The following is a 25680-nucleotide window of genomic DNA, read 5'->3' as shown; positions in this document are numbered from 1 at the left end:
GGATCTTCCCGGACCGGGGCACGAACCCGCGTCCCCTGCATCGGCAGGTGGACTCTCAACCACTGCGCCACCAGGGAAGCCCTGCAGCATTTCTTAAGAGGACGCTTCACTCTTCAGGATTTTCTTCCAGACAGCTGATACCCAGTCTGCAAGTTTTGATGATCAAAAACATAGGCAATGTCAACACCTGTTCTGATGGGAATTGTAAGACCTTATTGATTTGTGAAGTGTTAAAATGTGAAAAAAAAAATTCTAAGTATCAGTGAAATATGGCAACTCACATTGTTCTGAAGAGGGACATGGCTGTAGATCCAGGCTTTTTACAGAATCTTACGTTATAGTTTCCTGACAGACAGTGGGGGCACCTCCACAGGCAGAACAAATGGAAAAGGACCTTTTGAAAAAGCCTTTCAGTTGATCTCCTGAGAGTGGAGGAGGGGGCTGGACAGGACAGTGTCCAGGAAGCAAAAGACTCGTGCCTCGGCCTTAACTCTGTGCCTTGCCCGCGGTTATTTGCAAGTTGAGGTGATGACCGTAGCCAGCTATGTGTTTTGAGGGAATCATAGCAATCATAATCCAAAGTCTCACCTAATGACTTTTTCACTGAATTATGAATGAATGAAGCCAACAAGCTTAGGGATTTTCTGTTTTGTTTCTTGCAGTAGCAATGATTGGTTTTTTTAAGGCTCATGGTGGGAGGAGTCACATTAACATCTTTTTTTTTTTAGGGCCTCTGAAGGTCCTAATCTCAGCCTGCATACAACACACACACACACACACACACACACACACTAGCTTATTATTGTTCTAGCCTGTAGCACTCTCTGAGATAATCTTATATATTTATTCTCTGTCTCTTCCCCTTATCATGGAAGCCCCATGACAGCAGGGACCTGGATGTCTTGTACAATGCTGTATCCCAGAACTTAAACTAGCTCCTGCCCAGGACACAGCATGTCTAAAGAAACATTTACAGAATGAGTGAACCCCAGAACTAGGCAGCTAGAAACCTAAGAAGGAAAGAAATGAAAGAAATAAAGGGAAATTGGTGGTGAAACTAGAAATTTGGACGCCCCCCCCCAACAAAATTTTAAAGAGAACAACTTGAACTGTGCTGATGGCATATATAATTCAGACATCAGCAGACTTCTTGCCCCCAGAATTAGCTCAAATGGCAAATTCCAGTTTGTCCAGGTCCAGAGTTCTGTCAGGTCTGTAAACTCTTAGGGGTTTTCGACCTCAGAGTCCCCTTCAACCCGACTACTGCCTAGGCTCCTCAAGTGCAAATGCTGCCCCCAATTCTCATGCAAAATTCACCCCTTTCACCAATTTGCACAAAGGCACAAAAGACCCAGTCTCAACCATCTTTTTCTTTTTCTAGTGAGCTTTACTGAGAGTTCAGGGAGCGCTCTCATTGTGAAACAGCCTTTGCAAATGCCACCTCTCCTCCTCCTGAGCTCTGCAGAGTGGATTCCTCTCCTAGCTTCCTGCAGGGCTGTTCTGTTACTCGTTCCCTGGGGATCTCCCTCTCAACTCCAGCAGCATATCAAATACCTACGCCAGATAAATACGGGGATTTCTCTAAAACAAGTCCTGGTGAACAGGATGGCCTCCACATCACTGCACAGGTAATCACTTGAATGACGGTCCTTCTTAAAGAAAGAAGGCAAATATAGGTAGGGAAAAATCATGCCTCAGTGAAATACCATGCATTAATCAGAGCACAACTTCTTAGGGTGTCTGATTCTGACTCACTGCCTTTGAGCTATTTATAACTATGTAAATTGTAGGTAACTGATAATGCAAATAATTCTTGCCTATATCCATGCAAATACGTTCTGTCTGGTGGAGGTGGAGGTGGAGGGTTCCGGACTCCTAAGGGGAAAAGCCAGTTTTACAGCCCTCTACAAATTCGTTTCTGTAATCCTATTTTTTGGCTTCTCCTTTGAACTGGTTGTAATACTTTTTCTGATTCCCTCATTTAATGAATGTGTTAATTAAAATTTGGGTGTGTTCATTTTATTTTTTCAGCTTTATTGAAGTATAATTGATAAAATCATAAGATGTTAAACGTACACAATGTGATGATTTGTTCATTTTGTAGTTGCATGAAAGTCATGCTTTTTATCTTTTGTTTGAAAGTTACCTTTGTAAAGCATCAGGGTTCTGGGACAGGAAATGGTAGTGTACCCAAAGGGGAAACAGAAGAGTGTGTGAAGGGACTCTTTACAGAGGTGTGGGCAGAGTAAAGAGACAGGGATCGTGAAGCACCCCCAATTAACAGGAGAAGGAAACTGGTACCACCTCTAGGGCTCACTGGGCATGGGGAGGGAGCTGTGGCCACACTTAAGAGGGACGCAAATAATGGCCCAGCAGGAAGGGGCAGGAGAATAAATAGTCATAACTTTCCTCTTGTCCTCTGAGCCCCATGAAGCCAGAGGGTAAAGGAGACAGGGTGAACATAGTCCAGCTTGTTTCCATGATTTTCAGTCAAATCAGTACAACAAGAATCATAAAATCTCAGTGAATTTAGAGAATCCCGCCCAAGTCTGCTATAAAGGTTTTTATAGAGCCTTACATTACAGTTATACTTTATATGTACATAGTTAAATAACATAGCCCTTTGGTAAAAGTTCGTAAAAGAGATACCATCCTTTGATCACTTTCTACCTTTGATCCCGTATCTTACAGTCTTATGCTTATATTGCTCCCTCTAAAATATTTTTACTATAGTCTTAACAACCGTCATGTTAACAGATACCTGAAAAAAATCTAACGTTCTCTCCAGTTTCTGGACCCTAAGCCTCTGACCAAGAAGTGAAAAGTTGATGTAATTTTAAATCTATTTTTATATACTCATTCTCTGTATATTGGGTGGAAGCTTGGTGAATATACTTTGGAGAAAAGAAAAGCTGGATTGGTTTCTGGGTGAAAGAACCTTGATATGATAAATCTCAAGCTTTCTGCCCGGCCTTTGTGCTTTCACACAGTTAATGTTCAGCTGAGCACCTCGACATGCTCGGGTGGAAAACAGCACAGTTGCAAATCAGGGCTGAGGAAGCTGAATAAAACTGTGCATGATAGTGTGAGAAGAATTTAGAGCTCAAGGAGTGATCTGGAAGGAAGGGGAGAAGGAGGATGGCAAAACGACTGGAGGCTGCAGCAGAATCACAGAGTAGTTGAGGGACTATTTTAAGGATGGCTAATATTCCATTGTAAATTGTTTTCTACCAAATCTTTGGTAAAGTTGGCTTCATGCAAAACATGTATGTGAGTGGTTCTGATCAAACCGTAATAAGGAAATAACTTTAAAAAACCACCAGTAATGATAAAAAAAAAAAAAAAAATAGAGGGCATTTGAGTGTTTAGTATGTCCTGGGCATTGTGCTAACACAGATGGCTAAACTATCTATGTTACAGTCACCCCCAGTGAGACAGATATTATACCCCCTTTTTAGGTAAGGAGGCTGAGGCTCAGAGAGGTTAAGTAACTCACCCAAGGCCACATAGCCAGTTCACGAAAGAGCCAGGATTTGACACCAGAATCCAGTCTCTTTTCATAGCACCACATTGCTTCCTAATCATCCTCCCCACAGTGTCCTTAGAAAGCTGTCCTCCAGACTCTAACAGTCATTGACAAGAACCCCCTCCTCCTCTAAGGTTGCCCATTTCACAGTCAAAGGGCTGTAACCAAAGTTTTTCCATGTGTGAGTCAGATCTGTCTCCCTACAGTTTCCACCCACGAGTCTTCCATCTGCTTCCTGGGCCACTCAGAACAAACCTAATCTTTCTTTTACGGAGCAGGCTAATATTTGAAGACAACGTGTAAAATTCTTCTACCATGTTGGACTTTGCATTATATGCTTTGTAAAAGCAGGCATATGTGAAAGGGATCCTATCTGAATTGCACATGGCTTTATTCCCAGCCACCTAGAACATGACCTGGTACCTAGGCATTCAACAAATATTCATAGAATGGATGAAGGAAGGCCACATTTGGAGGGTACAGAGTATGGCTGATGGGGCAGCAAACATATGAAAGAGATACCACCCTCTGATTACTTTCTCTACATATCTCATACTCATGTTCATACTGCTTCCTCTAAGATATTGTCACCAAAATCATAACAACCACCATTTTAACAGATACCTGAAAGAATTATTAGAGGCACCACTTTGGGAAACTATGTTTCCTGCTTCCACCCCATCCCCTCAACTGCCTACACTTGTTTCCAGGTGGTCAATGTTCTCCCTCAAGCTAAACCTGTGGGATAATGAAAGCAAGGGCAGTCAACAGATCCCTTAAACTATAACTTGCTTAATCATATGTAACCTGCCTTCACTGATCAAACCTGCCTTAACTGTTCCTACAAATTGCACACCCTTCAAGCTTCACATAGCTTAGACAATACATCACAAGACTCCTTTAACCGCCCCCTATAGGTAACACCTCTGACGTATGGATCACTATAGTAACGGTTTCAAAAGCTGTTTTTCAGGAACATGGAGCTAGTCTTGCCCAGTTCATATTGGTCGAGACTGCCAACTATTCAACTGGGCCTTCTGCAGTGTTGGATAGATGACCTTTTGACATCAGAAGGCCAAAACACTCCACCCTCAGATCACACTAACCCCTCCGTTTTCTGAACAAGCATCCCATGAAAAAGCACGTAGCTCAGTTGCGCATGCGCAGAACACGGATTACTTCACCGCCTTACCTCCATTCACCTTTCCCCAGGCCTCAGACCACCCTACTTATTTTTTTTTTTTTTTGCGGTACGTGGACCTCTCACCGCTGTGGCCTCTCCCGTTGCGGAGCACAGGCTCCGGACGCGCAGGCTCAGCGGCCATGGCTCACGGGCCCAGCCACTCCGCGGCATGTGGGATCTTCCCTGACCGAGGCACGAACTCGTGTCCCCTGCATCGGCAGGCGGACTGTCAACCACTGCACCACCAGGGAAGCCCCATTCTTTTTTTAAAAATAAATTTATTTATTTATTTATGGCTGCGTTGGGTCTTTGTTACTGCGTACGGGCTTTCTCTAGTTGTGGAGAGTGGGGGCTATTCTTCGTTGCGGTGGCTTTTCTCGATGCACAGCATGGGCTCTAGGCGCACTGGCTTCGGTAGTTGTGGCTCGTGGGCTCTAGAGCACAGACTCAGTAGTTGTGGCGCACGGGCTTAGTTGCTCCGCGGCATGTGGGATCTTCCCGGACCAGGGATTGAACCCGTGACCCCTGCATTGGCAGGCGGATTCTTAACCACTGTGCCACCAGGGAAGTCCTCATCTCATTCTTTATACATATACTTTTATACAACTCAAGAACTGACCATATGGAGAAATGAATTATTCTATACCAGTAACTGCTGGATATATATACACATATATACGTATATATGTGTATCTATACATATAAACTTTTTATTGTATAATAAATTATACAATAAAATTGATAAACTACACACCCATGGAAAAGTACTTTTGTTGCATCTAGGACATTATAAAGCACTGTGGTTCGATAATATGGGGAAGTAGCAGTGGAGAGAAGGGACAGTGGTAATTTTTTCACTGTGACTCAGCCTTTGCAACTCTAAGGGATTGAATCAAAATTAGAAATTCTCTAGTCTTATATTACATTTAGTCTTATATTTAGAAACCTGGAAAGGATGGGGCAACCAAACTGTGACGCTAAGAGGACAGAGAGAAGGGCAATCGGAGTGGAGGGAGCCTTTTTTAATACACTGCTGCCCAGGCCGAGAATGCCTGTAGATAATGCTTCAAGTTGGGCTGCCAATTCTCTTCTCTTGGGACGGCGGTCGTTGTGCTATTATTTAGGGCCACACTCTGCAGTGATCACCATTCGTACTTTTGTCCCACTGTTTGGCAACGGTCTGCTCCTGAAACTCGTTGGGTTTCAGTTTCCTCCCCTGTAAAATATTGGGCTTGCATCACAGAGGAGGGTTTCTGGAACACGCTCACAGCAGGACACCGTGGCGCCTGGAAGCGGAGCCCTTGAGCCAGGCCCCGCCCTTGAGCCTTTCGTCTGAGGCTGGAAGGGCGGGGGAAGCAGGAAGGTGGGTTTTGTTCCCAAAGGGCGTGGGAGGGCGCACTAAACAGCGCCGGGCCTCCAGGCGCACGCGCCCGCCCTGCCGCTCTCCGGGCCCCGCCCCGCAGCGCGTGGGGCCGGACTCTGACCCGGGGGCGGCCCGGCGCGCGCTCCCCGCCTCCTCCCCCCCAGGGCCCCGCCCAGCGGCGCGGGAGGGGCCGGGCTCTGGCGAAGGGGGCGGTGGCCGCGGCGGTGACAGCGGCTCCCCGCCCCCGAGGCCGCCACGTCCCTCACGTACCACCCGGACGAGCCGCGGAGCGGCGACCTGGCGCCGGGGGCTCCGGCTCCTCCGGCGGGGCTCAGCATGAGGCTGGCGCGGCTGCTGCGCGGAGCCGCCTCGGCCGGTCCGGGCCCCGGGCTGCGCGCCGCCCGCCCCAACGTCAGCCGCAGCCTCACCTCGGACTCGGGCTCCGGCCCGGCGCCCGAACGCGGCGTTCCGGGCCAAGTGGACTTCTACGCGCGCTTCTCACCGTCCCCGCTCTCCATGAAGCAGTTCCTGGACTTCGGTGAGTGCGGCCCGGACCTCGGGCCTTCCTGCGCAGCCCCAGACGGGAGCTGCGGCCGCTGACCCCGGCCGGGCCCGGCCCGCGCGGACGCCCTCTTGTTTTCTGAGCGCCCCACTCAACGTCTCTCCCCGGGCGCCTTAGGTGCCTCCTTCCTTTCTCGCGGATGGATCTTTCTGCTCAGGTGCAGGGGCAGGCGAGATAACTGGAAGCGTGTGGGGTTTTTTTTTTGCCGTGTATTGTTGAAAAACAAACCCGGGGCCGAGGGCGGAATGACCCGTCGCTTTTCAGCGCCCGTGTGCACCTCCGCGCTCGCAGCCTGGCCGTTTCGGAAGAGCGCAGCTCCGGTGGGAAGCGAGTGTGCTGACACCTCCGGGAGTCGCGTTGGGATTCTGCAGAGTGCTGATAAATGCTTAGTTTTGCATATGATGATTGCATAAAAGTGGCGTGCTGATAGGAGAAGCAGGTTATAACTGGCCCAGTGTTTCAGAGAATGTTTTCCTTGCCACTGGCTTAGGAGTTTCCACCAATGTCACATTCATTTCGTCAACAACAAACTCTGGAGCACGTGTAAAGTGCGTGAGTACAATATGATGTGGGGTTTGTTTACCAAAGTGACTATCGACTTTCGCCTTTCTCGGATGGGTGCTTCCTGGTTTTCTCTGGAAAGGCTGCAGAGGAATTTCAAAGTCAGGCATTTAACTTTGCCTTCTCATATGGGGGCGCTAAGGGGAAACGGGGGAAACTAATAAAGTCAAAACTTTGAGTAGGCAAAGTTATCTTCTGCATTTTGAGTGCTGTTTGGTCACTAACGGATCACTAGTGGCTTGAAAGATACCACCATGGTATCTTTTGGTATCTTGAACTTGTGGTTTACAGTGGCAATTTTGTTTGGCTCGGAGCTCTTGGTTTTTGTTTTTACTTTAAAATGACTCTAGTGTGATTAAGGGGTGAATTTGGCCTTGTTCCCAAGTATGCCATTAAACTTTCACAGGAAAATGTTTTTAATACAATAATTCCTGCTATTGACAATCTAGTTTTTGCTAAGGATGTCTCTTGCTAAAACAGCAAGATTAAATCAGTGAGTTTAAAATGCATTACTGAAATAACAGGGCTTTTTAGTTTAACTTTAAACGAAACTGCTTGCCAAAGGAGATTCTACAGCTGTTCTGCTTAGCAAAGGAGATAGGAGTGGAGGAGGAAGCAGGTTGCTTTCCAGGAATCAAACAATTGAATAGGACCTGCTGGGGGAGAAGCTTGAAGATGGTTGCTGAACAGGCATTGGTATTTTTTGCTTTCTGTTGCCTGAAAGACTCTTCTACATTTACTCTTTGCTTATGGCAATTAGTATAGTAGTTCTGCGTGGAATCAATGCATCTTCCTGTGAACATGTCAGAATTTCCACTGTTTCTTAGAGAGGTTCTTCTCATAAACCTAGAGTTAAGAAACAGATTTTTTTAATGATAGCAACAACAGGTTATATAGGATAGGTTTTTGCAGGTCCTACGTTAATTAGACCCTGTGACTTGCTTAGGCTTGCTTAGGTCGTCTTAGTTCTAAGATGGGAGATGTGAGTAATGGAGATAAGAAAGTATCCTCATTGCTGCTGTACAGTGTGGTTGGAAGGGTGGGAGTTGGAAGGTCATTCAGGCTATCTTGTCCCTTGCCTCCTCTTCCTTGCCCTGTCATATGGTGATGCTACCACTTGCCAAATAACTCCCTCTGTGTTTCTCCCTGCCTTATGGCCTTCACTCACTGCTGTTCCCACTGTTTGGTTTCAGGATCTGTGAATGCTTGTGAAAAGACCTCATTTATGTTTTTGCGGCAAGAGTTGCCTGTGAGATTGGCAAATATAATGAAAGAAATAAGTCTTCTTCCAGATAATCTTCTCAGGACACCATCAGTTCAATTGGTGCAAAGCTGGTAAGATTGCCTGTCTTGAGTCTGCAATTTCCATAGAGTTGTAGACTTTACCCGAAGTTAAAGCAAATACTTTTTTACTCTTCAGTGGAATCTTAAGGTAGTGGCAGCATTCCTCCTCCTTTGTTTGGATGTATCTGGGTTTATCCCCTGAATCCTGGACTGTACTACTTTTTGGTTTTGAAAAAAACAATCAGAACTGCACAGAAATACAAACACTATATTTCAGATTTGTGTTATTAAATCTGCAGGGATGTTATTTTATAATGTAATAAAAATATCTACTGTATGTTGATAGTTAGGGATTTATGTACATTACCTTTAATCCCTTCAATAACCCTGCCCAGTAGGCATGATTACCTCCATTTTATAGATGAGAAAACTGAGGCACCTACAGATTAAGTCCTTTGCCCAAGGCAGCACCAGTCGTGGTGGAGCTGGGAGTCAAATTCAGATTTGTTTGTTTCTACTGCCCCATGCTGTGGTCAGATTAATAAAATGTATTAAAGGGTGTAAATATTTTTTATAAACTGAATTTATTTTAGTGAAGTATATTTTTATAAATCACAAAAGTTAAAATCTTTATTCTACCATTTAAAGACAATTAGAAGTTATTAGAATTGTGTAGAAACTATGATCTCTCCTTTAAAAAATGACAGAGGTATTAAAAGTGTGCACACATATGTGGCCACCTGTGTACAGCCTTTCTTGTTAATGCTATTACAAGTGTTATTCTCTTAAGCACTATAGATTTCAAACAAAAGAGTTTGCCAGATTTCAGTCTTAAATGGAAAAAATTGAGCTGCAAGACATTTCCCAATTATGATTTGTGGAGATCCTAGCTTTCCTGTTGTAGGCATTATAGTTTTGGGAGAAGCTGATCTAATGTCACTTTTTTAAAATAAGTGAAAGAAGTATGACTGCTACATAAACGATAATTAGATGCCATGTAGTCCAAGAATGTAACAGTTAGAAATGTGGTTTAAGTAAGAGGAACTCTGATGGAAGGGGGACATACAATTTTCTATGGAGGCTTATTCCTGTTTTGTTTTGTTTTGTTTTGAATTCGTTAAAAATAGAATATGCTGCATTTTGAAATCTTATCTGTGCCTAACACATTGTAAGTGTTGTAAATTTGATGCCAAAAACTCGGCCTCTGTGCACTGGTGCCGAATCAAATCTTGAAGACAAGAGTTTTGGGAGAAGTAGGAAAGAATAGCTTATTGCTTTGCCAGGCAAAGCGGGACACAGCGGGCTCATGCCCTGAAAAACTGTGTCCCAACACAGGGAGATTTGGTGATTATAGCAGTGGTTCAAGGGCAGGGTTTGCTGATAAGGATGAGGGTGTGCAGGGCCTGCAGTCCTTTCATCTGGCCTCAGGTGGTCTCCTGATGAGCTTCCTGAGGTTATCAAACTGTGACCTTCTCTGGATTAAAGAATGCTAACATATTCCATTTGTTGGGGGTTTTAGTTCTGTAAAAAAGCTCAAAGATATTGTTATGTATCTCCCTTGAGGTGGAACCAGGACCTGCCCCAAGGCTGCACTGTTGTTTCTTGGCTGCTCCTGCCTTGTCTCTGAATCCCCTCCCTTCCCTGATTACCAACTGTTTGGACCTGCCCTTTGGAACTCAGGGAAGGTTGTGGAGGCTGGAGTCTATTCCCTACAAACAAGAAACAGGGGACATGGAAAGGCTTCCATGCCCAGGAGCCCCACAGGGTCCTGCTTGGTTTCAGTATCTCTTGAATAAAGAGCGTAATTGTTCTTGCCAATAAAGAGAAAAGTAAGTGTTAAGTCATAACAGTAGACATCAGAATCACTTGACTTTGGAATGTGTTGGCATGCAGTAAGGCATATTGCTTGTCAGAAACAACTTTCCAAACCAACATGTGGATTTACAGATTTTTAAAACACTTTCATTGCCCCTGGGTGCCTGCTAAGTTATGGCAGTTTTAGATCCAGCCAAAGCAGACCTTACACTACTGATGGTCATTGAATGGTAGGTGTTTTGGCTCTGGTGCTGCACTACCACTGTGCTCCTCAGCATGACCTTCAGAGAGTCATTTGGCTTCCCTCATTTTGCTCCTTTACCAGGTGATTTGCTCCCTTGAATTGTTTGGTAAATTAAAAACCTGCATTTTCATGACTTTTGTGTTTTTGTTCAGTTGTTTAAAAGAACCACGTGTTAGATTGTAAACTTTCAATAAACATCTGTTGACTGGACACAAACATCTAAAATTAAGTTTTTAAAGCAGAGGCATTTAAGTTAGACTCTTAGACCAAGGTAGGCTGGCATCCACATTTTACTGAGACTAAGACAAGTTAAGTCATTTGCCCAATATCATATGGCTATTGGTGACAGACTCAGTTCTCATAAGTCAGTATTTATACTGTAAGGTACAGTGGTAATTTTAAGAAATTTAAAAACTATCTTAGAGTATAGAACTTTAAAAAAAAAGTAGGAAATCTTAAAATTCTTAAATCAAATTTAACCTAAGCTTTTAGGAGAAAACATGTACCTTCTTCTAATTATTGTCAGGCACTTTGCTTGAATGTGAATGGATATAAAAATCCTACTTCAACCATAATTTGTTAAAAATTAATTAAAAATTAAGAAATGTTAAAAATGCCTTTTGAACATTTTCACAATATTAAAGTTTCAAAATGTAAAAGAACAGCTTTACTAGGGGTTGATTTGCATTTTAGGTATATCCAGAGTCTTCAGGAGCTTCTTGATTTTAAGGACAAAAGTGCTGAAGATGCTAAAACTATTTATGAGTAAGTACACAGTTTTGACCCTATTCTGAACACAATTTTTATACTGTTTGGACATCATATAAAAAATGTAAAGGTATTGAGCTTATACCTGCTGTTGGGTCACTTTAGGAAAATTGATTAACTTTTAGTTTCCCACTACTCTAGAACATATGGTGGTATATGTGTCTATAGCAGCCCATACAGGCCAATAAGGTAACATAAGTTCGTAAATTGGGCTGGGCATAAGAAAATCTTCATGTTCCTCTTAACTCTAGTGTAAAGAAAGATACAATTCAAATGGGATGACCAATATGGAAATGTAGATGTGGCCTCAGTACCACTTGGATGATAGGGGGCTGGTGAGGACTCTTGACCTGGAGAGTGTATGCTTCTAAAGGACAGCCATCTCAGCTCCGCTGATCATTGCTGAGCAGAAACACTGCCCAGATCATCTGATCTGTGTGTGTGTGTGTGTAAGAAAAACTGCAAGTCTAGTTTTTTTTAAAGTAAAATCTCTTAATTTTGAAAGATTGGAAACTAATTAAATTTTTAACAGACACTGAAGGCCTACAAAAACTTGTCTATGGGTCTCTAGTTTATGACCAGTGGTCTGTGAGACAGTGTAAGTAATGTGACCTGTTTAATAATCAACATACCAGGACTAATAAGCCCCATAGTCCCCTAAGGCAAGTTACCTGCTTATTCCAGTGAATGTTGCTCAGAACTTAAAGACTACCTCTTTTGTTGTCCTTCGAGTGCATTACACATTTTTTATTTACTGTCTTTAAAGGTGATAGCAACATTTCACTTTTTAAACCTGATTTTGGTCTGAAAATAACATCAGGAATTTACTCTCTGTCTAGGTATGCAGCATAGTTTACACAGATGATGTCATTTAATCTTTAAAATAACTCTACTGAGGTAATACTATCTGTGCACAAAGAGGTTAAGTAACATAAGATAGCATTAAGGTCACAGAGATAGCAAATGGATTTGGACCCACTCAGTCTTACTTAAAAGTAAACATTATGCTGTAGAACCTTCTGGGAAAAGTTATTCAGAGCTGAATTTTAAAAACTAAGGTGAGCAGCCAGGCAGAATACTGCAGGTTTTGGTTTTGACAAGATAGAGAGACGTGAAATAAATGATTAAGGAGTGACTAGAAATGATGAGTTGATTGTTGTTTTTGAGGAGTTTTGTTGTTTGTATTTTGGATTAACAGTTTGGTTTCGAAACTAATTACAAGCTAGGAATTCCAAAAATGTTTTGAGTAGTGAGAGCATCATTGGAATAGGTTAATAGCATTCAAGATGATGACTTTGAATGAGAAAGCACTCATTCGGAAGTGTAAATTCTTACGGGTATATTACAAGATGGATTTTGTTACTTCATAACTAAGACTTCTTTCCTCTTTTATTTAGTTCTTTAAATTAACCATGCAATAATGTCTTCCGAATGATAGAAATGGGAAGACTGGATGGCTTGATGATTTTTCTTTGAACACAACATTTACCTTTTCTTCTCCCATTTTTTTTTAAACTCATTGGATGAATGGACTTAGAATTCTTTTCTACTTTTCTAAGTGGCCCTTTCTCTTTTTGAACCTGGGGAATAGTTCCAAAACAGACAGCCTTTATTGGCTCATTCATCTTCATTCCTTACAGAGCATGTGTTCCCTAGAAGCAAGTGCTCTGTCTTCCCTTATGCTGAATGTCCCTGGATCCATCCTCATAGCAAGTGCTCAGATAATCTTAGTTAATAATGGTTAAAGAAAACCCTTCACATTTGTAGGATTGTGTTTTGTGGCCGTGTTACTTTTAGGAGGTCCAAGAAAATAATTACATCTCACAAGTTCTATTTTGGAATTTCTTAACATCTCCATAGACGTGGTATATTTTATCATCTGAAATATATTTAAATAAGTGTAAGAAAACATGCACCGATGCTTCTTTTACTGAATTAGGGCTTCCTTGCCTAGTATTATTGAGTAAACTTAGATTTTAGTATCCCATTCACTTGCCAAAATATTTGGCTGTTTTAACAGACGGGTTTGTTTAGCTTTACAGATACTGTGATACGGATCAGGAACCGACACAATGACGTGATTCCCACGATGGCTCAGGGTGTGATTGAATACAAGGAGAGCTTCGGGGTGGATCCTGTCACCAGCCAGAACGTTCAGTACTTTTTGGATCGTTTCTACATGAGTCGCATTTCAATTAGAATGTTACTCAATCAGCACTGTAAGTATCTGCAAGTCAAGAGAAGAAGCTAAATAAGATGTGTTGGTATATTTTAAATTTATTTAGAAAACTTCCTTTTAGGGAGAACATTTAATTTTACTTTTTCACGTATTAAGAAAAGCAAATAGACTGCCGTACAAAGGAGCTTTTTTTAAATTGAGTTTTTATGTTTAACATTATGTAAAATACTATGTTTATGTTTAAGGAAAATACTTGTTCTACTGTTTGCTACCCATTAGAGAAACAGTATTCAAATCTGGACAGGGGCATTAGGTATTTTAGCTTACTTTATTTGTTTTTTATTTTTTGATAGCTTTATTATTTGGTGGAAAAGGCAAAGGAAGCCTGTCTCATCGAAAACACATTGGAAGCATAAATCCAAACTGCAATGTGGTTGAAGTTATTAAAGGTAAGTACCTTTCTCCTTTCAGAAAAAATGAAAAAATCAAAATTGAGTATTATTTTTCTTGCTATTAAAATAATTATTTATATTATGAGATAAAATGTTAGGAGGGAACGTATGGGTTTGAATATAACTTTATAATGCTAACTGTGCACTATGAATAGGACGAATGTTTTGTTGATACAGTGTTTTGTTAGAGTGTGGTGATATTATGAGGCTATCTGTTGACTTCAAAATATTTCCTCCTCCCCTCTTTCTAATTCCCTATATTGGAGCCATAATTCGTAATAGTTTGGTTTGCATCTTTCCACACTTTTTTGTGTTTGTACCATCTATACTTGCACACATACATAACTGTTGGTCTTATATTGTTTGTTGTTTTTGGAAAATGGGGTACTTTGTGTATATTTTTCTACAAGTTTACAGACATTGTACCATGTGCAGTACATATGGATATACACCAGGTTATTGAATGGCTGTTATGGATGTATCAGAATGTATTAATCCATCTCCTATTGATGCCTATTTCGGTTGTTTTAAATTTTCTATCACCAAGAGTACTGCAGTGGACATCCTTAGATATGTGCTGACTTTTGCTAGTATTTTAGAAGGCAAGATTCCTAGAATCAAAAATATTTAAAGTGCATTTCAAATTTTGATAACCTCCAAAAACGTATCAATGAATGAGAGTGGCTATTCCCTAAACCCTTACAACTCTAAATTTTTGTTATCTGTATTGTAAATAGTTTCTTCAGCCTTCTGGTTTTCTTTTTACTTTGTTTATGGTGTCTTTTCCCATACAGATATTTTAATTTTTTGTGATCATATCTGTCATTTTTTCCTTTCTGGCCTTTAGGCTTTGTCATGTCGTACTTAAAAAAGACCTTCCCCAAACTAAGATTATTAAAGTATATTTTTTTCTATAGAAAGTTTTAAAATTTCTTTTGTCTATATACTATTGCCATCTTAATGCATGAAACAGAAGTAAATTTATTTAATGACTTTTTTGTTTTGATTCACACTAGATGGCTATGAAAATGCTAGGCGTCTGTGTGATTTGTATTATATTAACTCTCCCGAACTAGAACTTGAAGAACTAAATGGTAAGCCTGATGCCTTTTCCTTAATGATTAGTGTTATGATTACCAGAGAAGGAATGATAAGAATTTAGATTTGTTTTAATTAAAAGAACTTTTCATCAACTTCTTCATTGGATATGAAAACTGAGGGAGAGCAAATCATGTTAAAAATATATGTATTTATGTGTGTGTACATATATATATATTTTTTAATTTAGTTGGATCCTTTCTGAAAGACATTTTGGCTTTTTCTTCCCCGTTTTCCTTATTTTTAATTGATAATATTGATTCTTTGCTTATTTTTGATTTTCTGGTTAGTCATAGAAAAAAGTGATGCTGAGAAAATTACATCTGACTTTTATATGTACTTCAGTAATGTATGGTTTACCCTTTAAGATTTCTATTTCCTGAGTTGTAAACCATTTTTTATTGTTGAGGAAGTAAAAAGACTGGAGATGTAAAAGAGGAAAGAAGGATGCTCATCTATATGAGAATCTGATTATTTCTGATGGTCTTCTTTTCACCCTGACTAGTGCCTTTTGGACACAAAAGGTTTAGATGCCTTAAAGGAGATTGATGAGTCTCCCTGTTTTTCCTTGAGGTAGGGTAGTTTGATAGAGGGACAAACATTTCCTAAGTTAAAATCACCCTTTAAGAAGAATGAAATTAAATAGGCTTTACTGAGTTGTATTCTGGACCTTAGAGTGGGAGGGCAGTGGAGGAAGTTGCCCCATTGAAAATAGAATTGCCTGGTTTTCTAAAGCCATATGGTACCATTCAGTAAATAAGAACCACAATGCACAAGTGATAGTTTGGGAACCTGAACTGCTGTGGGCAGTTTCCAGATGTACTGTCCATGTTTCCAAGGGACAGTATTCAGTGGGGAGTCCAGTTTATTGGCTGAATTAGAATTCTAAGGTATGGAGACTCTTACTCCTTTACTAAAAGTTCTGCTTTACTTATTATCTGCCCTCTACCCCCAGCTGGGCTCCTATTAAATGTTTGAATGTAGAATTAGTAGTCCTTGATAAATTGATGCTAGCTCAAAGTTTTTATTCAGATCTATATCCGTTGAAGTGCCTAAAATAAAACAAAACGTTCCACCTGGGTGAAACAATTAAAAAATGGCTTTTTAAAGAAATAATGTATTTATGTGGGTTGGACCAAGTAGACTTTAACACTTCTTTTTGGAAGGTAAAATTCCGACCTTAAGGCTGAGTGTCTTAAACAGACTCACCGTTGTAGACAAGAATGGGAAGATGGGTTGGTAGATCATTATGCAGGATTGCAAGAGTGAGTGCAGGACTCTTGTTGTCACAGTCAGTTATAAATTTGTGTGAGCATTGGGTTCAAACACTGATTCAGTGAAGAACTGGTGTGGCCCTTCTCCCCCAAATAGTACTATCCTCCACAGTAAATGTTTTCTTTTCATCACTACACAATATATTCTTTAAAATGCTCTAAGCACATCTCTCTGTACTTTCATATTTTTCTCTTCTGCTCTGTAGCAAAATCACCAGGACAGCCAATACAAGTGGTTTATGTACCATCCCATCTCTATCACATGGTGTTTGAACTTTTCAAGGTTTGTAAAATAGTATTACGTCACCTTTATCAGTCCTTTTCTAAGGTTAGGAATCTGCTTTGAAAGTTTAAATACTGTACCGCATTTTCCTCAGTTTCATTAAAAGATACCCTTTCATGTTCGGTGTCATGTCACATCACTGGAGATCAGCTGTTTGTCAACACTCACGGGCCCCTCAGTTTAGTGGTAAGCTCAGACCTGGGACTCAGAAAGACCTGGATTTGAATTCCAATTCTGCCATGTAATATGTGTGTGACCTTGGGCAAGTCACTCAACCTTTCTGAGCCTCAGTTTACTCCTCTGTAAAACAAGGATAATACTATCTAGGTTACTATGAAGAGAATAACATACTAAATTCTAATACAATGGCAGCACACTATAGGTGCTCAATAAAGTTTTATTTATATTTTTACAAAACAAAATATTTAGAAGAATGATTCTCAACTTTCACCTCTAAAGGACCAGTCCCACTGTTATATGCATTTTTTTTTGAGAAAGTCATTTATATTGATTTACAGGGCTTCTCCTGTTATTTTTGCTCTTTACAGCAAAATTTGAAAACTAAATACAATTATGCTAATAATATTGAGAGTACGTTTTTTCTCATCAACACACCAATGACACTTGCTGGTAGACAGGAAAGTGAATGATGAGGAGTGGTACGGGTCCATGTGGCTGAAAATTACACCCCAGATCAAGCCTGTAGTCTCTCTCAGTGTGGTTACCATGTCTTCAGCCAAGAGCCTGTGGAAGAGAGAAGAGGTGGCTTTCAGCCTGATCATGAAAAAGAAAAATACAGTGAAACAGAAAAACTGGTTGACTGTCTTAGAATAGCGAAGATTGAAGAATGTTCTTGGTTCTAAGACAGCAAGAACGTATCGAATATCTTACAAAAATCTTTCTACCAAAGTGGTTAAATGAATAAACAATTGGCACTTCAAGGATTAACTTTTTTCCTTGAAATTGCAGTCACATAAAGATCTTGTTCCCCATGATGCTTTATAAAAGAAATATTACCATATTATGTAACAGATTTTATATTATGTCAGTGATAATGGCTTCTGTCTGAAACCTGATCTTAAATGGCCTTTGGTAGAGATGACAGAATCTCCTCCTCAGGGGACTCAATCCTGATTGGTGCTCCAGGGCCACACACTCTTATTTCCAAGTTCAGTCGTGTCTTTTGCCTTTTAAACTGTATCTAGTCTTAGCAGTTCCTACTCCAATGCTACATGTCATCACGTAGTGCTTATGATATGTTGGCACTGTGTACCCTGTATCCTCTAGAAATTGGTCAAAACAGTTTTACAGTGTAAATACCCCAGTTTCAAACTAGTGGTAACTTGGATTCATTTCTACATCATAATAAGACTTGCTATTAATACTAAATGAAAAAATTGTTTTTTCTTAAAGCAATTTATGACAATTTAAATAGTTCTTTAAAATGGAGATGAAACTGTTTTCAAAAAACGAGGTTTGCCCATTATCAAATTATAAAAATATTTGGATAGAATTTTCTGCTTTCATGTAAAACTAGTTAAAAGTGTCGAGAAGTCTGGTTTTGGAAAATATGCAGAATTTAGTTGGGGTCTTTAAATCTAAATATCTACCAAGTCCTTCAAAACTGACTATTTTTTTAAAGTAATTCTTTAAATATGGTTATAAGAATTATGATTCTCTGGCATATTTCCACTGAATTAAATTTTTAGAAAAATTTCAAGTAGTGCATATGTACTTGAAAATTGTAATTAGTTTCTCTCTTTAAAGTTGCATTTTTAATGTAACCCTTATGTATTTCAGAATGCAATGAGAGCAACAATGGAGCATCATGCCAACAAAGGTGTTTACCCGCCTATTCAAGTCCATGTCACGCTGGGTAATGAGGATTTGACTGTGAAGGTAAATGCTGTTCTTTGTTTATTTTTTTAAATTGATGTACAGGCATGCACATATTTTCTAGAAGACAATTTATTCTTAGGAGAAAGAAATTCTGTAACTAATTGATGATAAGCACATTACTTCATTTATCTGGCAGGTTATGGAATATTCCCTTGAGTCTATTTCTGTTCTGGTCCTTCATCCAGATGATTCAAGTTAAAGTAAATCCTGGAGACAGACAGCTTAGCAGGATCATGAATGTCCACTTTGGTATCTACTTTGATAAGTAAAATCTAAAATATTTGGGTATTTGTAGTGTTATGTAGATAGTACATAATTTTTCATTTTTAAACAATGCTTTTTAATCTACTTTTGTTTCATTTGATTTTCATAGCAAATTTTAGTTAGGAGCAAAGGTAATTTTATTCTCAATTTTACAGATATGAAACTAGACACAGTGATTAGTTCATTATTAGATGGCCAATAAATGACACAGGACATGAAATCAGTCTTTTGACCCGAGTGCCAGGCCTTCTCTACTACATTTTTCAGATAGTCCAGTTTCTTAGAGTATGATGATGTTTCTCTCTTTAAAATAGTCATTTTAAATTTTGTATTAAATTAATAAATGAAGAGCATATAAAAATCATATATGTCAGGTCCTTGCCGTTTGTAGGTCACTACTCAGAGATAGTCTTTTAGTTGTTTCTTCTGGTATTTAGCTAGTTTAAAGTAGTATTCTAATATTGCTGTTTCTGAAATTAGAAAATTTTAAATAGCTAACATCAGCTTTCAGTTATGGTAGCTGAGAAGTTAGCTCTCTTAGAGCATCTCCCCTCTTTCTCCTCCCCCAGCCTCAATTGCCATTTTCCTAGCATTTAAGTTCATACATGGAATTATAGACTAAAAATAATCATCTTGCAGAACTTTTGAAGGCATCTACTGTTCCTTTTTCTTCTTAAGTATACAATTCAGTGGTTTTTAGTATATTCATAAGGTTGTACAACCATACCACTGTCGAATTTCAGAACATTTTCATCACTCCCAAGAAAATACTCAGTGTTCATTAGCAGTCACTCCCCATTTCCTCCTCTCCCCAGCCTTTAGCAACCACTAATCCACTTTCTGTGTATGGATTTCCCTGTTTTGGACATCTCATAAAAATGCAGTCATATGATACGTGGTCTTTTGTGACTGACTTCTTTCACTTAGTATATTATAGCATGTATCCATTCCTTTGTATGGTTGAATAATATTATGTTGAATGGGTATAAACATATTTTGCTTATTCATTCATCAGTTCATGGACATTTGGGTTGTTTTCATTTTTTGGTTTTTGTGAATAATGCTGCCATTTGTGTACAAGTCTTCGTGTAAACATTGGTTTTCAGTTCTTTTATGAATATACATACGAGTTGAATTGCTTATAGGTAACTCTGTTTAACTTTTGAGGAATGCCAAACTCCTTTCCAAAGTGACTGTACCATTTTACATTTCCATCAGTAATGAATGAAAGTTCTGATTTTTCCATATCCTTGCCAACATTTGTTATTGTCAGTCTTTTTGATTATAGCCATTCTAATGGGTGTAAGTGATATATATCTTCTTTGAAAAAATGTCAGTTAAGATCCTTTGCTCAGTTTTTAAGTGGGTTGTCTTTTTATTGTTGAGCTCTATTTATTTGTTTTCTATCGTAGATACTAGTCTCTAATGAGATATATAGTTTGCCAATGTTCTCCCATCTGTGGCTTATCTTTTCACTTTCATCGTAGTGTTCTTTGGAACACAAAGGTTTTAATTTTGAAGAATTGCAGTTATTCTATTTTTTCTTTTATTGCTTGTGCTTTCCATGTCACATCTAAGAAGAAACCATTGCCTAATCCAAAATCACAAAAATTTATGCCTTTGTTTCTTTCTAAGAGTTTTATAGTTTTAGTTCTTATGTTTAGGTCTTTGATCTAATTTTGAGTTAATTTTTATAAATGGTTTGAGGTAGGGATCCAGTTTCATTCTTTTGCAGATAGATATCCAGTTGTCCCAGTACCATTTGTGAAAAGACTATTATTTCTCCATTGAATTTTCATGTCATCCTGGTCAAAAATCAATTGCTTGTAAATGTATAGGTTTATTTCTGGATTCTCAATTCTATTCCATTGGTCTATATATCTCTCCTTAAGCACATTTTGATTATTATTGTTTTGTTGTAAGTTTTGAAATTGGCAAATGTGAGTCTTCAAACTTTGTTCTTCCCTTTCAAGGTTGTTTTGACTATTATGGGTTCAGTGCATTTTCATAAGAATTTTAGTATCAGCATGTCGATTTCTGCAAGAAACACCAGCTTGAATTTTTATGGGGATCAAGTTCAATGTTTTAGATCAATTAAGTCTTCCAGTTCATGAACAACAGGATGTCTTTGCACTTATTTAGATCTCTTTAATTTCTTTCATCAGTGTTTTATGATTTTCAGTGTACAAGTCTAACACTTATTTTGTTAAGTTTATTCTTAATTATTTTATTCTTTTGGGGGCTATTGTAAATGGAATTGTTTTCTTTCATTTTTGGATTGTACATTGCCAGTGTATAGGAATATAGTTGATTTTTGTGTACTGATCTTGTATCCTGCAACCTTGCCAAACTCATTTATTAGTTTTCATAATTTTTTTGTGAACTCCTTAGGATTTTCTATACACAAGATCATGTCATCTGTAAATAGAAATAATTTTACTTCTTCCTTTCCAATCTGTTTTTTTTCATTGCCTAATTGTGTGGCTAGAACCTCCAGTACAATGTTGAATACAACAGGTGTCCTTTTCTTTTTACTTACCTTGGGAAAGCTTTCAGTCTTTTTTTTTTTTTTTTACTTTTATATGATGGACTGTTTTTTTTTAATTAATTTATTTTTGTCTGCATTGTGTCTTCTTTGCTACACACGGGCTTTCTCTAGTTGTAGTGGGTGGGGGCTATTTGTTACAGTGTGTAGGCTTCTCATTGAGGTGGATTCTCTTGTTGCGGAGCACAGGCTCTAGGTGTGCGGGCTTCTGTAGTTATGGCACGTGGGCTCAGTAGTTGTGGCTCGCGGGCTCTAGAGTGCAGGCTCAGTAGTTGTGGTACACAGGCCCACCTGCTCCACAGCATGTGGGATCCTCCTGGACCAGGGCTTGAACCTGTGTCCCCTGCATTGGCAGGCAGATTCTTAACCACTGCACCACCAGGGAAGTCCCAGAGCTCAGTTATTAAGTGTATATATGTTTATAATTTTATATCTTCTTGATGTGTTGACCCTCTGTCATTGTAAAATGTCCTTCTTTGTCTCTATTAACAATTTTTGACCTAAAGTATATTTTATCCAATATTAGTATAATATCCCAGCTCTCTTTTGGTTTCTGTTTTCATGGTGTATGTTTTTCCAGACTTTTTTACTTTGAACCCGTTTGCGTCTTCAAATCTAAAACATGTCTCTTGTAAACAGCATATGGTTTGTTCATTTTTTTTAATCCATCCTGCCAATGTCCACCTTTTAATTGGAGTGTTCAAGCCAGTTACATTTAACATAATAATTGTTAATGTAGAATTTACATTTGACATTTTGTCATTTTTTCTATATATCTTGTCTTTCTTTATCCTTTCTTTCAACATTACTGCTGCTTTTTTTGTTTAAATGATAACTTTTTAGTTTATCATTTTAATTTCCTTCTTGTTTTTTTAAATTATATTTGAGTTATTTTCTTAGTGGTTGTCCTGAGATTATAATTTTTATTTATAGCAATCTAGTTCAGATTATATACCAACTTAATTTCAATAGTATACACAGACTTTGATCCAGTATAGGTCTGTTCCCTCCCCCTCCCCATCCTTTGTGGTGTTATTGGCATATACATATACATATCTTTATACATTGTATGTCCATCTACACAGATTTATAATTATTGCTCTGTGCAGTTGTCTTTTAAATAATACAGGAGGAAAAAGTTATGAACAAAAAAATACGCTTAAACAATCCTTTATATTTATCTATGTGGTTACCTTTCCTGGTGCTCTTTATTTATTCATGTGGATTTGATTTACTGTCTATTGTTCTTTTATTTTAGGGAGAAGGATTCCCTTTAGTATTTCTTGATAGGGGAGGTCTACCAATGATGAACTCAGTTTTTGCTTATCTGAGAATGTCTCAATTTCTCCATTTTTTTTTTTTTGCGGTACACGGGCCTCTCACTGTTGTGGCCTCTCCCATTGCGGAGCACAGGCTCCGGATGCGCAGGCTCAGCAGCCATGGCTCACGGGCCTAGCTGCTCCGCGGCATGTGGGATCTTCCCGAACTGGGGCGCGAACCCGTGTCCCCTGCATCGGCAGGCGGACTCTCAACCACTGCGCCACCAGGGAAGCCCTCTCCTTCATTTTTGAAGGATAATTTTACTGGCTATGGAATTCTTGGTTGATAGTCTTTTTCTTTCTATATTCATTTCTTTGAATATGTTAATCCTACTGCCTTTTGGCCTTCATGGTTTCTGATGAGAAACCAGCTGTTAATCTTTTTAGAATCCTTTGTGTGTGATGAGTCATTTTTCTTGCTGCTTTTAAGATTCTTTCTTTTTGGCTTTTGACAGTTTGACTGTAATCTGTCCAGGTATGGATCTTTGAGTTTATTATACTTGGAGTTTGAATAGCTTCATCTTTTTCATCAAAATCAGGAAGTTTCAGCTATTATTTCTTCAAATATTCTTTTGTCCCTTTCTCTCTTTCTTCCTGGAATTCCCAATGTGTGCATCAGTACACTTGATGGAGTCCCACAGGTGTTTTTGATGCTTTGTTCTTTTTTTTTTTCTTTTTTTTTTCTGTTTCTCAGATGGGATGATTTTAGTTGACGTGTCATCACTATTGATGATTCTTTCTTACAAGTGTTTATTAAGTCTGCTGTTGAGCCCTCCTAGTGAATTTTTTTGTTTTGGTTATTATACTTCTCAACTCCAGAATTTCTATTTAGTTCTCTTACATAATTTCTATATTTTTTATTGCTATTCTTTATTTGGTGAGACATCATCCTCATACTTTACTTCTTTAGAAATGATTTCCTTTAGTTCTGTGAACATATTTAAAATAGCTGATTTGAAGTCTTTGTTTAGTAAATTTGAGTTTCCTCAAGTATAGTCTCTATTGATTCCTTTTTTACCCTTGTGTATAGAACACACTTTCTTCCTTCTTTGTATATCTTACAATTTCTGTTGAAAATTAGACATTTAAAATAATATGGAGACCTTCAAGATGGCAGAGGAGTAACACGTGGAGCTCACCTTCCTCCCCACAAATACATCAGAAATACATCTACATGTGGAACAATGACTACAGAACACCTACTGAACGCTGGCAGAGGACCTCAGACTTTGCAAAAGGCAAGAAACTCCCCACATACCTAGATAGGGCAAAAGAAAAAAGAAAAAAACAGACAAAAGAATAGGGACAGGACCTGCACCTTGGGCAGGGAGCTGTGAAGGAGGAAAAGCTTCCACACACTAGGAAGCCCCTTCACTGGCGGAAACGGGGGATGGCGGGCGGGGGGAGCTTCAAAGCCACGGAATAGAGCACAGCAATAGGGGTGCAGTGGGCAGAGCGGAGAGATTCCTGCACAGAGGATCGGTGTTGACCAGCACTCACCAGCCTGAGGGGCTTGTCTGATCACCTGCCGAGGTGAGTGGGGGCTGGGAGCTGAGGCTCAGGCTTCAGAGGTGAGACCCCAGGGAGAGGACTGGGGTTGGCTGTGTGAACACAGCCTGAAGGGGGTTAGTGCACCACAGCTAGCCAGGAGGGAGTCCGGGAAAAAGTCTGGAACTGCCTAAGAGGCAAGAGACCATTGTTTCGGGGTGTGTGAGGAGAGGGGATTCAGTGCACCGCCTAAACGAGCTCCAGAGACGGGCGCAAGCCGCAGCTAGTAGCGCAGACACTAGAGACGGGCATGAAATGCTAAGGCTGCTGCTGCAGCCACCAAGAAGCCTGTGTGCAAGCACAGGTCACTATCAACACCTCCCCTCCCAGAAGCCTGTGCAGCCTGCCACTGCCAGGGTCCCATGATCCAGGGACAACTTCCCCGGGAGAACACATGGCGCACCTCAGGCTGTTGCAATGTCATGCTGGCCTCTGCCGCTGCAGGCTCGCCCTGCATTTCGTACCCCTCTCTCCCCACCAGCCAGAGCCCCCTAATCAGCTGCTGCTTTAACCCTGTCCTGTCTGAGCGAAGAACAGACACCCTCAGGTGACCTACATGCAGAGGCAGGGCCAAATCCAAAGCTGAACCCCAGGAGTTGTGCAAACAAAGAAGAGAAAGGGAGCAGAATAAAGAAAAAGAATGAAAAGAATTGAGGACACTCTCAGAGACCTCTGGGACAACATTAAATGCACCAATATTCGAATTATGGGGGTTGCAGAAGAAGAGAAAAAGAAATGACTGAGAAAATATTTGAAGAGATTATGGTTGAAAACTTTCCTGATATGGGAAACGAAATAGTCCAGGAAGCACAGAGTCTCACACAGGATAAATCCAAGGAGAAACGCCAAGACACATATTAATCAAACTATCAAAAATTAAATACAAAGAAAATATATTAAAGCAGCAAGGGAAAAGCAACAAATAACATACAACAGAATCCCCATAAGGTTAACAGCTGATCTTTCAGCAGAAACTCTGCAAGCCAGAAGGGAGTGGCAGGACATATTTAAAGTGATAAAAGGGAAAAACCTACAACCAAGATTATTCTACCCAGCAAGGATCTCATTGAGATTTGATGGAGAAATTAAAAGCTTTACAGACAAGCAAAAGCTACGAGAATTCAGCACCACCAAACGAGCTTTACAACAAATGCTAAAGGAACTTCTCTAGGCGGGAAACACAAGAGAAAGAAAAGACCTTCAATACCAAACCCAAAACAATTAAGAAAATGGTAATAGGAACGTACATATCAATAATTACCTTAAATGTAAATGGATTAAAAATATGAGTCATGTTGATAGTAGGAACCCCTGATGGGAAGAGCACTTTACCTCTGTGGTCTTCCTTCCCCAAACCTTTTATGCCAATCAAGCCATGAGTAAAACATCAAACAGATCCCAGCTGAGAGACGGTCTCTGAAATACTCTCCAGAACTCCTCAAAACTCTGAAAGGTTAGCAGAAACAAGGAAAGTCTGAGAAACTATCACAGCCAAGAGAAGCCTAAGGAGACA

General features: G+C 39.7%; 1 protein-coding gene and 1 long non-coding RNA gene across 4 annotated transcripts in view; one reads left to right on the top strand and one right to left on the bottom strand.

The window, feature by feature from the left end:
• LOC137226517 (uncharacterized) overlaps positions 1–6640 on the bottom strand; it is a 55486-nt gene extending 48846 nt beyond the window's left edge. For all 3 annotated transcript variants that reach the window (XR_010944387.1, XR_010944386.1, XR_010944385.1), the window contains exon 1: positions 6501–6640. This is a non-coding gene — a long non-coding RNA (uncharacterized lncRNA). The remainder of the gene's footprint in view (positions 1–6500) is intronic.
• Positions 6330–25680, top strand: part of PDK1 (pyruvate dehydrogenase kinase 1) — a 33882-nt gene continuing 14531 nt past the window's right edge. Inside the window, exons 1-8 of the mRNA XM_067741530.1 lie at positions 6330–6610; positions 8389–8530; positions 11232–11303; positions 13341–13525; positions 13839–13934; positions 14954–15031; positions 16516–16592; positions 18393–18491. Coding sequence (XP_067597631.1) covers positions 6409–6610; positions 8389–8530; positions 11232–11303; positions 13341–13525; positions 13839–13934; positions 14954–15031; positions 16516–16592; positions 18393–18491 — 951 coding nt within the window. The 5' untranslated portion in view covers positions 6330–6408. The remainder of the gene's footprint in view (positions 6611–8388; positions 8531–11231; positions 11304–13340; positions 13526–13838; positions 13935–14953; positions 15032–16515; positions 16593–18392; positions 18492–25680) is intronic.

The sequence above is a fragment of the Pseudorca crassidens genome, chromosome 6, assembly GCF_039906515.1.
Source record: "Pseudorca crassidens isolate mPseCra1 chromosome 6, mPseCra1.hap1, whole genome shotgun sequence".
Classification (NCBI taxonomy): Eukaryota; Metazoa; Chordata; class Mammalia; order Artiodactyla; family Delphinidae; genus Pseudorca; species Pseudorca crassidens.
Note: the sequence above shows the minus strand (reverse complement) of the source record. Positions and strands in the feature narration are given on the sequence as shown.